The sequence below is a fragment of the Mustelus asterias genome, chromosome 8 (genome assembly GCF_964213995.1).
Source record: "Mustelus asterias chromosome 8, sMusAst1.hap1.1, whole genome shotgun sequence".
NCBI classification, from domain to species: Eukaryota; Metazoa; Chordata; class Chondrichthyes; order Carcharhiniformes; family Triakidae; genus Mustelus; species Mustelus asterias.
Window position 1 is genome coordinate 25,991,924 of NC_135808.1, and position 12,907 is coordinate 26,004,830.

Sequence of the window (12,907 nt, forward strand, 5' to 3'; positions counted from 1 at the left end):
GGCAGGAAGAATAAAAAAGAAGAGAATTATTTAAATGGAGAATGACTGCAAAATTCCAAGGTGCAGAGGGATCTGGGTGTTCTAGTGCATGAGTCACAAAAAGTCAATATGCAGGTACAGCTAGTAATCAAGAAGGCTAATGCATTGCTACCCTGTATTAAGAGAGAAATTTACATTAAAGTAAGGATGCTAGGCTTCAGTCATACAAGGCATTGCCGAGACCACATCGCAAATATTGTTTGCAGTTTTGATATCCTTATTTAAGGAAGGATAGAGACATGGAAAATAGGAGCAGGAGGAGGCCATTCGGCCTTTTCAGCCTGCTCTGCCATTCATTATGATCAAGGCTGATCATCCAACTCAATAACCTGATCCTGCCTTCCCCCCATATCCCTTAATCCGATTTGCCCCAAGAGCTATACCTAACTCCTTCTTGAAAATATACAATGTTTTGGGCTCAACTGCTTTCTGTGGTAGTGGATTCCATAGGCTGACCACTCTCTGGGTGAAGAAATTTCTCCACATCTCAGTCCTCAATGGTTTACCCTGTATCCTTAGATTGTGACCCCCTGGTTCTGGACACCATTGGGAACATCCCAATGTCAATGTATTGGAGCTGGTTCAGAGGAGGTTTATTGGATTGATACCTGGAATGAGGAATGTCTTCTGAGGAAAGGGTGGACAGACTGAGCTTGTTTCCACTGGAATTTAAAAGAGTGAGGGGGTGACTTGATTGAAGTGTAAGATCCTGAAAGCTGTTGACAAGGTGGACATGGGAAGGATATTTCTTCTTGTGGGTGAGCCCAGAGCTAGGAGGGCCCTGTTTTAAAGTTAGGAATCGTCCTTTAGGATAAAGATTAGATGTTTTTTTCTCTCAGAGGGTTGAGCGACTTGGAACTCTCTGCCTCAGAAGGTGGTGTGGGAGGGGACACTGAATATCTTTAAGATAGAAGTCAATGGTCATCAGGAGTCGGACGAGGAATGTGGAACTCTACACATGATGTGGAGATGCCGGCGTTGGACTGGGGTGAACACAGTAAGAGTTTTAACAACACCAGCTTAAAGTCCAACAGGTTTATTTGGTAGCAAATACCATAAGCTTTTGGAGTGCTGCTCCTTCGTCAGATGGAGTGGGCATGCCCACATTTCCACTCCATCTGACGAAGGAGCAGCGCTCCGAAAGCTTATGGTATTCGCTACCAAATAAACCTGTTGGACTTTAACCTGGTGTTGTTAAAACTCTTACTGAACTCTACACAAACAGAGCAGCCATGATCTTATTGAATGGCGGAACAAGCTCGAGGGCTGAGTGGCCTACTCCTGCCCCATGGCATGCTGCTGGTGACCCTAAGAGCAGTGGGGTGGTGGTTGCGGAGGGGGAGGGTGAGGTCAGGGCTCATAGAAAGAAACAGAAATGCAAAGACAAGAGAGTCCCCCGGGATCAATCCCACACCGGCTGTCTGAACATATGAGACAAAACGTATCCCTTAAGGGTTGTGAGAAAAACAGTCAAAATAAGGGACAACCTTTTAAAATAACTGGCGGGAATTCTCCAGTCTCTCACACCCTGCTACCGCTGCCAGCAAGAACAGGGAATCTGGCGCGTAGTAAAATCTCCACTCACAGCAGCGGGACTGGAGAATTCCGGCTGTGGGCGAGGTCAGAGAATCTTGGCTCCGGGTGAGGTTGGAGAATCCGGCTGCGGATGAGGTCGGAGAATCCTGGTCTGCTATTTCTGCTCGTGAGTCTTGGCAATTGATTTAAAACTATAGGGTAGGGAAAGGCTGGATTGACGAAATAGCTCTTGCAGGCACCCAGCATTGGAATGACGGGCCAAATGATACTACTGTTCTGTAATCAGAACTGTTACGGTGCAGAAGAGGCCATTTGGCCCATTGCATCAGCACTGGCTTTCAGAAAGGGCAATTCACCTAGTGCCATTCCCCCCGCCCCAGCCTTCTCCCCATAACCTTGGCACATTCTTCCTTTGCAAAGAACATTTTAATTGCGTTTTGAATGCAGCAATCAATCCTGCCTCCACTACACCCTCAGGCAGTGTATTCCTAAACCTTGCCGCTTGCTAAGTGAGAAAGATTTTTCTCATGTTGATTTTGCTTCTTTTACTGATCACCAGATCCTTCCAGGAGCAGGAATGGTGTTTCCTAATACACTCTGTCCAGATTTGATTTTGACTACCTCTGTCAAATCACCTCTCAGCCTTCTAACTTTTCCAATCTATCTTCATCATTGAAGTTCCTTCTCCAATGATTTCACTTTTTTCTGAAATTGCAGTATCCAAGACTGAATGCAATTATCCATAGAATCATAAAATCCCCACAGTGCAGAAGGAGATTATTCGGCCCATTGAGTCTGCACCGACAACAGTCCCACCCAGGCCCTATCCACAAACCCTGCTAATCCCCCTGACACTAAGGGACAATTTAGCATGGACAATCCACCTAACCTGCATATCTTTGGACTGTGGGAGGAAACCAGAGCACCCGGAGGAAACCCACGAAGACATGGGGAGAACACTCAGACACCGCACAGACAGTGATCCAAGCCAGGAGTCGAACCCATGCCCCTAGCGCTGTGAGGCAGTAGTACTAACCACTGTGCCACTGTACCACTGCAACAGAGGTTGAACTAAGGTTGTGTACAAGTTCAACATAATCTCCATAGAATCCACAGAATCCCTACAATGCAGGAGGCCATTTGGCCCAACGAGCCTTCACCGACCACAATCCCACCCAGGCCCTATTCCCATAATCCCACATATTTACCCTGCTAATCCCACTGACAGCAGTGTCAATGTAGCATGGCCAATCAACCTAATCCGCACATTTTTGGACTGTGGGAGGAAACCAGAGGACCCGGAGGAAACCCACGCAGACGCAGGGAGAATGTGGAAACTCCACACAGACAGTGACCTGAGGGGCCGGAATTGAACCCAGGTTCCTGGCGCTGTGAGGCAGCAGTGCTAACCACCGAGCCACCGTGCCGCTCATTCCCCTCCCCCTCTTGCTCTTATACTCTATGTCCCATTAATAAAGCCCAGAACTACATATGTTTTAGTTTCTTAACGTGTTTGCCACCTTCAATAATTTATGCACATTATACACCCAATGCTTCTGCACCCCCTTTTGAGTTTTATCCTTCATTTTATATTATCCCTCCGTGTCCCTCCTACCTCTGCCTCTGCGTTGAAGTTCACCTGGCATTTGTCCACACACATCACCAACTTGTCTATGTGCCTTTCAAGTTCTACGCTGTCCCCCTCACAGTTTACAATGCTTCCAACTTCTGTATTACCCACAGATTTTGAAACTGTCCCCTGCACACCAAGATCTAGGCCGTTAATGTACATCAGGAAAGGCAAGGATCCCAAAACATTGATCTGTGGGGAACATACACACCACTTCCTCCAGCCCAAAAAAATCATAGAAACCCTACAGTACAGAAAGAGGCCATTTGGTCCATCGAGTCTGCACCGACCAGAATCCCACCCAGGCCCTACCCCCATATCCCTACATATTTTACCCACTAATCCACGCATCCCAGGACACTAAGGGGCAATTTTAGCATGGCCAATCAACCTAACCCGTACATCTTTGGACTGTGGGAGGAAAGCGGAGCACCCGGAGGAAACCCACACAGACACAAGGAGAATGTGCAAACTCCACACAGACAGTGACCCAAGCCGGGAATCGAACCCAGGTCCCTGGAGCTGTGAAGCAGCAGAGCTAACCACTGTGCTACCATGCCGCCCATTAACATCCATTACCCATTACAAAAACAGAAAATGCTGTAAAATCTCAGCAGGTCTGACAGCATCTATGGAGAGAGAATAGAGCCAACACTTTGTGAGAACTGGAGACAAGGAAAATTGGACAAGAGGATGAGGGGATTGGGGGCTGCAATTAATAAGAATGGCATAGACAAAAAGACAAAGACGATGTAAACAGTGAGGATATAGGCTAGGAATGGTGCTAAGAGTGTCCATGAAGAGATCGGAATGTGTAACTGGCAGTGTTATGATGGTTTTCCTTTTGTATTTAAAAACTATCATTCCCCTCAAGTCGCCAAACAAAATAACAGAGTGGTTTCCAGATGAACTTTATTATAGCCAGCTATAGGTCCCTGAATGTCCATTGAGGGCATTCAGAGTGAAAAATTCAGAAATACAAAGGTAATTAAAGACTCAGCTTTGATTACAAGTAATTAGAATATACCAATAAAATAGGAGTTATCTCTATCCAATCATAGTTATGGTTACATCATGCATACATAAGGGTATAGTGTCCAATTAAAACTTGTGTATGTTATATCGTCAAGAAATGACAGCCATATCTCTGACCAGTGGAATCTCAACCTCCCTTTCCATTGTTCCTTGTTCGAATGGGCTTATATGAACTGCAGCTGCACATCATTCAATTAGATAGTCCTTGAGCCTTATCTGGGATTACTTTGATCAAAACCTATCCCTAGCACGTATCTTTCCCTGTGTGATTGAGATTCAGCTTGCATCTTATGAGATTGTGTGATTTTTAACCCTTTCAGTCACCCCTTTGGCCATTGGGTGACCAATAGGATGTTGAGAATACCTCTCCGAATCCCTCAGATAGCCAGCTGTAAATTTCAGTTCCTGACTTTCCCGCTTCTTCCTTACAGGGAGCTGTAGGAGCATAGCGAGGTACTGCCGGCACCGGCAGTTTAGCTGACTTTCTTTGATAACAGCACATTATGGTGGTCCATAGTAACATTACCCCCGTCACTATGGCCTGATTATTATTACCAAACACATATCCTGATGTTTTTTCCCATCAAATGGAAGCCTCCCACAGTCAATGAGTCCGTTACTACTAGCAGACAAAAACTGTGATTACTTTCACAAAGCAAACCCCTGAATGATCTGTGTCTCCGGGGTGATTATGCATCACTGTGTGGAGCCCACCTGCACTGCTTTAAATGCCTCCTTTAACAGTAAGATGTCAATTATTATCTTGCCGGTATTACCTAGAGGCTCGAGAATCCGACAAGCACACACTATGTAATGCTCTATGTAATAGGATGGCATGGTGGCACAGTGGTTAGCACTGCTGCATCACAGTGCCTGGGACCTGGGTTCGATTCCCAGCTTGGGTCACTGTCTGTGTGCAGTTTGCACATTCTCCCCGTGTCTGTGTGGGTTTCCTCCGGGTGCTCCAGTTTCCTCCCACAGTCTGAAAGACATGCTGGTTAGGTGCACTGCCCTGAATAGGCACCGGCCGGAGTGTGGCGACTAGAGGAATTTCACAGTAACTTCATTGCAGTGTTAATGTAAGCCTATTTGTGACACTAATAAATAAACTTTTACTTTGCTCTGATTCTGAGCAGCATTCTGTTGTGCTCACATATGCCAGGCCATCCTTATGGGTCACGGATACTTTCGATCTGGGTCGGTGAATCCAGCCCTCTTCTTCTGTCCCTAATGATACCAAACTATAACTATCCTTAAAGACCTCATTGGATGTCCTTTCCTGTGGTACCACCATAATGAACTTTATAGCCCCCTTCACTGGACCTCCTTCTGATCGAATAACTACTAATTCATGTCTGTCCCAGAATGTGTTAAGAAATTTAATTCGTTGGGGAGATGAATAAATGTCGGGAAATGGTTCCAAAATTTCAAATCTTCAATGTCGGACCTAACCTCACCTATCACCTGGGTTCGATTCCCGGCTTGGGTCACTGTCTGTGTGGAGTTTGCACATTCTCCTCGTGTCTGCGTGGGTTTCCTCCGGGTGCTCCGGTTTCCTCCCACAGTCCAAAGATGTGCGGGTTAGGTGCATTGGCCATGCTAAGTTGCCCCTTAGTGTCTCGGGATGCATAAATTAGAGGGATTAGCGGGGTAAATATGTAGGGTTACGGGGATGGGGCTCAAGTGGGTTTGTTGTCGGTGCAGACTCGATGGGCCAAATGGCCTCCTTCTGCACTGTAGAGATTCTATGATTCTGTGATCTCTGGCAAGATTGTCGCATGCCCGCCCTTTGACCTGGGCCTCAATGGTATTGATCATTCCTTTGGCTACGTGGCTATATGTTTCCAGGAGTCCCTCACCTTGTAGGTCTACAGCAATGAGTGCATACTTGGTTCCATAGGCTCCATATGTAGTCCCTTTCCAAATAGCTGTCCGGTTCAGATAATGGTACTTAATTAACTACCAAGTTTACACTCTCAAACAATCCCCCGATATCTCCCAGCATACTCCTTTAATCAAGATTTTAGAAATAGAAAAATAAAAATAAAAGGCGACAAAAATGGATGAAGAAGATGAAAAGAAGAAATGAAATAAAATAAATGGAAATGAGTGGAGGTGGAGGAAAGAGTTCATGCTCTGAAATTGTTGAACTCAATGTTCAGTAAAATGCCCAATTGGAAGATGAGATGCTGTTTCTCCAGTTTACACTGGGCTTCATTGGAACATTGCAAAAGGCCAAGGATGAACATGTGGACAGGATAGCAGGGTGGTGTGTTGAAATGGCAAGCAACTTGACCAACTGCCGCATTCCTACACTCTGAACATTTCATAGAATCCCGACAGAGCAGAAGGAGGCCATTCGGCCCATCGAGTATGCACCGACCATAATCCCACCCAGGCCCTATCCCCATAACCCATGCATTTAATCTAACTAGTCCATCTGACACTAAGGGGCAATTTTGCATGGTCAATTCACCTAACCTGCACGTCTTTGGACTGTGGGAGGAAACCGGAGCACCGCGGCACGGTAGCACAGTGGTTAGCACTGCTGCTTCACAGCTCCAGGAACCTGGGTTCGATTCCCGGCTTGGGTCACTGTCTGTGTGGAGTTTGCACATTCTCCTCGTGTCTGTGTGGGTTTTCTCCGGTTTCCTCCCACAGTCCAAAGATGTGCGGGTTAGGTTGATTGGCCATGCTAAAATTGCCCTTAATGTCCTGAGATGCGTAGGTTAGAGGGATTAGTGGATAAATATGTAGGGATGTGGGGGTAGGGCCTGGGTGGGATTGTGGTCGGTGCAGATTCGATGGGCCGAATGGCCTCTTTCTGTACTGTAGGGATTCTATGATTCACCCGGAGGAAACCCATGCAGACAAGGAGAGAATGTGCAAACTCCACACAGTGAGTGACCCGAGGCCGGAATTGAACCCGGGTCCCTGGCGCTGTCGGGCAGCTGTGCTATCCACTGTGCCACCATGCTGCCATCGACTTTTGGTGAGCCATTGACCTTTAAGCGATCTCCAAATGTTCCCGTCCCGACCACAGCGGTGCACGGACGTGTCAGGGCTGGCAAAATCCCACTTGGTGGGGTTTAGTCCCTCTCTCAACCCACGGGTACTTTTGGCACCACAGGCACTCCCATCCCATGTACCAACTTCAACACGAGGTGGATTGCAGTCACCCTGAAACTGCGATTCCGGCAGCCCCCGCAGGTCTCCCAGTGGCGCTGCAGAGCCGGCGAGGGTGTGTGTGCGCGCGCGCGCAGGCGCGACTACCTCCCTGAAGCGGCTCCGCCCCTCATCCACTCTACGCTGTCATGGCGGCGGCCAAGCTGAGGCTCAGCTCGCGGCTGGCGCTGGTGACAGGTAAATATGAATATTAATAAGTGGTGCCGAGCATTCATTAGCATGAAATGTGTGAATGAAGCGGCACCCCCTCCTCCGCGAGACAGAACTTGCCAGCCCGTCGGCTGCTGTCAGCTCAAAACGCAGCCGCGAAGGGGGCAAAGGTCAGATTCCCGGGGAACGTCTCTCAATCACTGAGTGTGTCCCTGGCGCAGAGCTCAGCCTGAAACCTCAATGCACACATACACATCCAGAGAGAGAGTGGAGCACACAGGGAGACATTGAGTATCTCCTCCCCTCCCCACCCCACCCCACCCCACCCCATACCCTAAGCTTCTTCCTTCCCTTGCAGCCAGTCAATGCTGCTCTCCACTCTCTCACTATAAAACATTACAAAACACTTTCCTCCAACACCCCCCCCACCCTTTGCCCCTCAGCGTTCCCTCAACTCCATTTATTGCCCCATAATCACATCTGTTAGATCTCCCCCTCACATTGCAACCAATTTACCTCTTGACTTCCACTGCCACTCTCATTGCCACTTCCACTGCCACTCACTCTGCCACACTGCCACTCTCACTGCCACTTTCACTGCCCCTTCCACTCTCACTGCCCCATCCACTGCCACTCTCACTCCCCTTCCAGTGCCACCATCACTGCCTGTCCACTTCTACTCTCACTGCCCTGCCCACTGCTGTCCTTCAGATTGAGGGGCTTCATTTAGTATCAACTGTTTATCTTCACCACACACTCCAAACTCAGTCGAGCATGGGAATCCATGTCCAACATCTCCACTCCTCTACTTCTGGCATCAGAGTGACGATGTGCAACCCCTCCTAGATCAAACCACTCTGTGCTACTTCCTGCTGCACCCTCAGTTATCTCACTCGCCTCCTAATGACCCTCCTGCACTCCCCACAACCAGAAGCACTCCACACTTTTCCTCTCTCTCACTCTCCTTCTCCCCATCTCTATCTTGCTCACTCTTATTGCTGCTCTCTCTCTTGCTCACTCTCTTGCTCTGTCTCACTTCTCTCACTTGCTCTCTGTCTCATTCTCACTCTCCTTCTCATTCTCTCTCATGCACTCTCTTTCTTCTCTCATTTGCTATCTTGTCCGCACTCTGTCTTGCTTTCTGTCCCGTGCTGTCTTTCTCTCTCTCTGTCTTGATTTTTCTCTTGCTCCTTTTCTGTCACTCTCTCTCTCACTCATTCATTCTCGCTTTCTCTTTCTCTCTCCCTCCACCCCTTTCGCTCCCTGTTGGTTTCCTATTGTAGGATTACTGTGTGGAGTCCCTCAGTGTTAACATGGGGCCCAGCGCTCGTCTCAATTACCTCTACTTGTGCAAAAACAGAAAATGCTGGAAAATCTCAGCAGGTCTTACAGCGTCTGTGGAGCGAGAATAGAGCCAACGTTTCGAGCCTGGATGACCCTTTGTCAGAGCTGATGCTCCTTCCACTGCTGTTCACTCTCACTGCCCCTTCCACTGTCTGATGTAGGGTCCATGCTCTGATGAAGGGTCATTTAGACTCAAAACATTGGCTCCCCACAGATGCTGTCAGATTTTCTATTTTCTATTTCTGTTTCAGATTCCAGCATCTGCAGTATTTTGCCTTTACCTTTATTCATGCCCCATGCTTATAAGACACTGATAAAATTCTAACAGGATTAGACAGGGTAGATTCGGAATGAATGTTCCCAATGGTGGGGGAGTCCAGAACCAGGGGTCATAGTTTGAGGATAAGGGGTAAACCTTTTAGAACTGAGGTGAGGAGAAATGTTTTCACCCAGAGGGTGGTGAATCTGTGGAATTCACTGCCACAGAAAATAGTTGCGTCCAAGATGTTGTCTGATTTCAAGAAGAAATTAGATATAGCTCTAGGGGCAAAAGGGATCAAGGGTTTTGGGGGGAAGGCGGGATCAGGATATTGATTTCGATGATCAGACATGATCATGCGGGGTGGCACAGTGGTTAGCACTGCTGCCTCACAGCTCCAGGGACCTGGTTTCATTCCTGACTTGGCTCATTGTCAGTGTGGAATTTGCACATTCTCCCCATGCCTGCGCGGGTTTCCTCCGGGTGCTCCGGTTTCCTCCCAGTCTGAAAGACGTGCTGGTTAGGTGCATTGACTCGAACAGGTGCCGGAGTGTGGCGACTCGGGGAATTTCACAGTAACTTCATTGCAGTGTTAATGTAAGCCTTACTTGGGACTAATAAATAAATGAAATGAATGGCCAGCAGGCTCAAAGGGCCGATTGGCCTACTCCTGCTTCTATGTTTCTCTGCGATCTTGTAGGTGGTGGCAGCGGGATTGGGCGAGCTGTCTGCCAGCGCTTCGCTCGAGATGGAGCCTCGGTGGCAGTGGTGGATATTGACGAAAGCGCGGCTGCAGAGACCCTGCGGAGTCTGCCCTCTGACCAACAGCGGCACTCTGCGTTCCTCACCGACGTGACGTCCTCTGAGAGCGTCCACAAGCTCATGGCTGACATTCAGGTAGGAGGTGGCGACGCTGGCTTCAGGAGCTTTGCACCTACTGCCCGGCCTGATAACTGTCTCTGAAGCAGGGGTGCTCAAACGCTTTTGCCTGCGGACCACCCAGGCAGGGGAATAGACCCCTTGAACCACCCATTTTCATTCAGCACCCAAGACTCATCAGATTTCATGGAAACTTATGGAAAGTGTAAATACTTGGAAGCTCTTTCACAACTAAATATAGAGATTTATTTGTGTTAATTTTTAAAGATAAATATCAGAAGTAAATTATTAATTCACGCCAGATACAAAAGGTGTTTTCATATTGTACCAATTAACACTGCAAGAGAACACGTGCTAAGCAATCAAATATGCTGTAGAATCATCAGAATACTTTTCTTCTGAGAAACTAATACTTATCTGAACTAATACTTATGGAGCGGCACGGTGGCACAGTGGTTAGCGCTGCTGCCTCACAGCGCCAGGGACCCGGGTTCAATTCTGACCTCGCGTCACTGTCTGTGTGGAGTTTGCACATTCTCCCCATGTCTGCGTGGGTTTCCTTCAGGTGCTCCTCCCACAGTCCAAAGATGTGCAGATTAGGTTGATTGGCCATGCTAAACATCCTTTAGTGTGGGGGGATTTAAAGGGTAAATATGCGGGGTTACGATGATAGGGCCTGGGTGGGATTGTTGTCAATGCAGGCTCGGTGGGATTGTTGTCAATGCAGGCTCGGTGGGATTGTTGTGAATGCAGGCTCGGTGGGATTGTTGTGAATGCAGGCTCGGTGGGATTGTTGTGAATGCAGGCTCGGTGGGATTGTTGTGAATGCAGGCTCGGTGGGATTGTTGTGAATGCAGGCTCGGTGGGATTGTTGTGAATGCAGGCTCGGTGGGACTGTTGTCAATGCAGGCTCGATGGGATTGTTGTGAATGCAGGCTCGGTGGGACTGTTGTCAATGCAGGCTCGATGGGATTGTTGTGAATGCAGGCTCGATGGGATTGTTGTCAATGCAGGCTCGGTGGGATTGTTGTCAATGCAGGCTCGGTGGGATTGTTGTGAATGCAAGCTCGGTGGGATTGTTGTCAATGCAGGCTCGGTGGGCTTAAAGGCTTCTTTCTGCACTGTCGGGATTCTATGATCTGCCATCCATATTATTGCTGAAAAGAGAGGTGTGTTGCTGAAGCCTTTCATCTTGCACTCATCAGGGCAAACACAGGAATACGAAATTTCAAACAAGCACCATTTACAATTTGCCCTGAGCGGCTTTCTCCCCTCTGTTCACCATTCGAAAATTTGATCACCCGTTTGACTGGTTTCCCTTTTCTGAAGTTTAAGACCAGGCGAGCTTCATTAACCTGCTGTGATTGATTCACTCTGGAAGCCAATACCGTTCAATAGGATCGAGTTCAGCTCTCTGTCACAAGACGAGATGGGAATGTGAGTTGTGAGGCTGCCGCAAGGCGGCTTCGAGGGGATTTGGACAACCTACATGAGTGGGCAAGAACGTGGCGGATGAAATGCGCTGTGGATAAGTGCGAGGTTATCCACTTTAGGAGGAATGGAGGTTCCCACAGAGTATTTCTTAAATGCTGAGAGGTTGGGAAGTGCTTACATCCAAAGGGACTGGATGTCCTTGTTCGTGAGTCAGGAAAAGCGAGCAGGCAGGTGCTGCAAGAAGTTAGGAGGGCAAATGGTTCGTTGGCCTTCATCGTGAGAGGATTTGAGTTCGGGAGTGAAAATGTTTTGCTGCAATTGTATAAAGCCTTGGTGAGACCTCGCCTGCAGTATTGTGCGCAGTGTTATCTTCCTGTGTAAGGAAGGATATAGAGGGAGTACAACGGAAGTTCACCAGACTGATCCTTGGGATGGCGGCATTGTCCTATGAGGAGAGATTGAGCAGACTGGGCCTGTATTCTCTAGAGTTTGAAAGAATGTGAGGTGACCTCATTCAAACATACAAAATTCTTACAGGGCCCGTCGGGGTTGATGCAGGAAGGGTGTTTTCCCGTGGCTGGAGGTCTGGAACCAGCTGCGGGGGGGCATGGTCTCAGAATGAGGGGGCAGGCCATTAGGAACAGGAGGGCAAGACCAAAGGACAGGCCACAGGGAGGGGGTCGCTATGGTCTGAAGCTAGTCTTTGACCTTGTTTACGAGGAGTGACAGTTTCATGGATCATTCTCTTGCTGCCACCACGCCCTTTTACTGTTTTGATTTGATTTGATTTATTATTGTCACATGTATTAACATGCAGTGAAAAGTATTGTTTCTTGCATGCTGTATGGACAAAACATACTGTTCATAGAGAAGGAAAGAAGAGGGTGCAGAATGTAGAGTTACAGTCACAGCTAGGGTGTAGACTTAATGTGAGGTAGATCCATTCAAAGGTCTGATGGCAGCAGGGAAGAAGTTGTTCTTGAGTTGGTTGGTACGTGTCCCCAGATGTTTATACCTTTTTTGTCTTTCAGGCGCAGTTTTCCCGTCCTCCATGTGTGGCTGTGAACTGCGCAGGAATCACCATGGATAGCTTACTACTGAAGATGCAGGAAGAAGCCTTTGACCAGGTTCTAAAGGTTAATTTGAAGGTGTGTAACATTGAAGATTGGGTGTTGGGAAGGGCAGGGGAATGGTGCAGGAGGGAATCAGACACCGTGGGACACTTGTTCAGCTGCCTGTTCACCAAATGTCGCAGGTTAGCCTCTGGTTATAGAAAGCGGTCTGTTTTCCTTTCCATCGTTTCCCAGTACGATTCCCCTGCCTTATCCCCAAAATTCCCCGCACCGTCTTCCTCTTCCGAACATACTCCAATTCCCCTTTAGAAGGCCGTGATTCATGTCTCCACCACACTCTCA

At 48.1% G+C, this 12,907-nt stretch overlaps 1 protein-coding gene across 1 annotated transcript in view; it reads left to right on the forward strand.

Moving 5' to 3' along the window:
- Positions 1–12,907, forward strand: part of hsd17b8 (hydroxysteroid (17-beta) dehydrogenase 8) — a 46,923-nt gene that overhangs the window by 18,708 nt on the left and 15,308 nt on the right. Inside the window, exons 7-8 of the mRNA XM_078217591.1 lie at positions 9,822–10,076; positions 12,524–12,640. Coding sequence (XP_078073717.1) covers positions 9,822–10,076; positions 12,524–12,640 — 372 coding nt within the window. The remainder of the gene's footprint in view (positions 1–9,821; positions 10,077–12,523; positions 12,641–12,907) is intronic.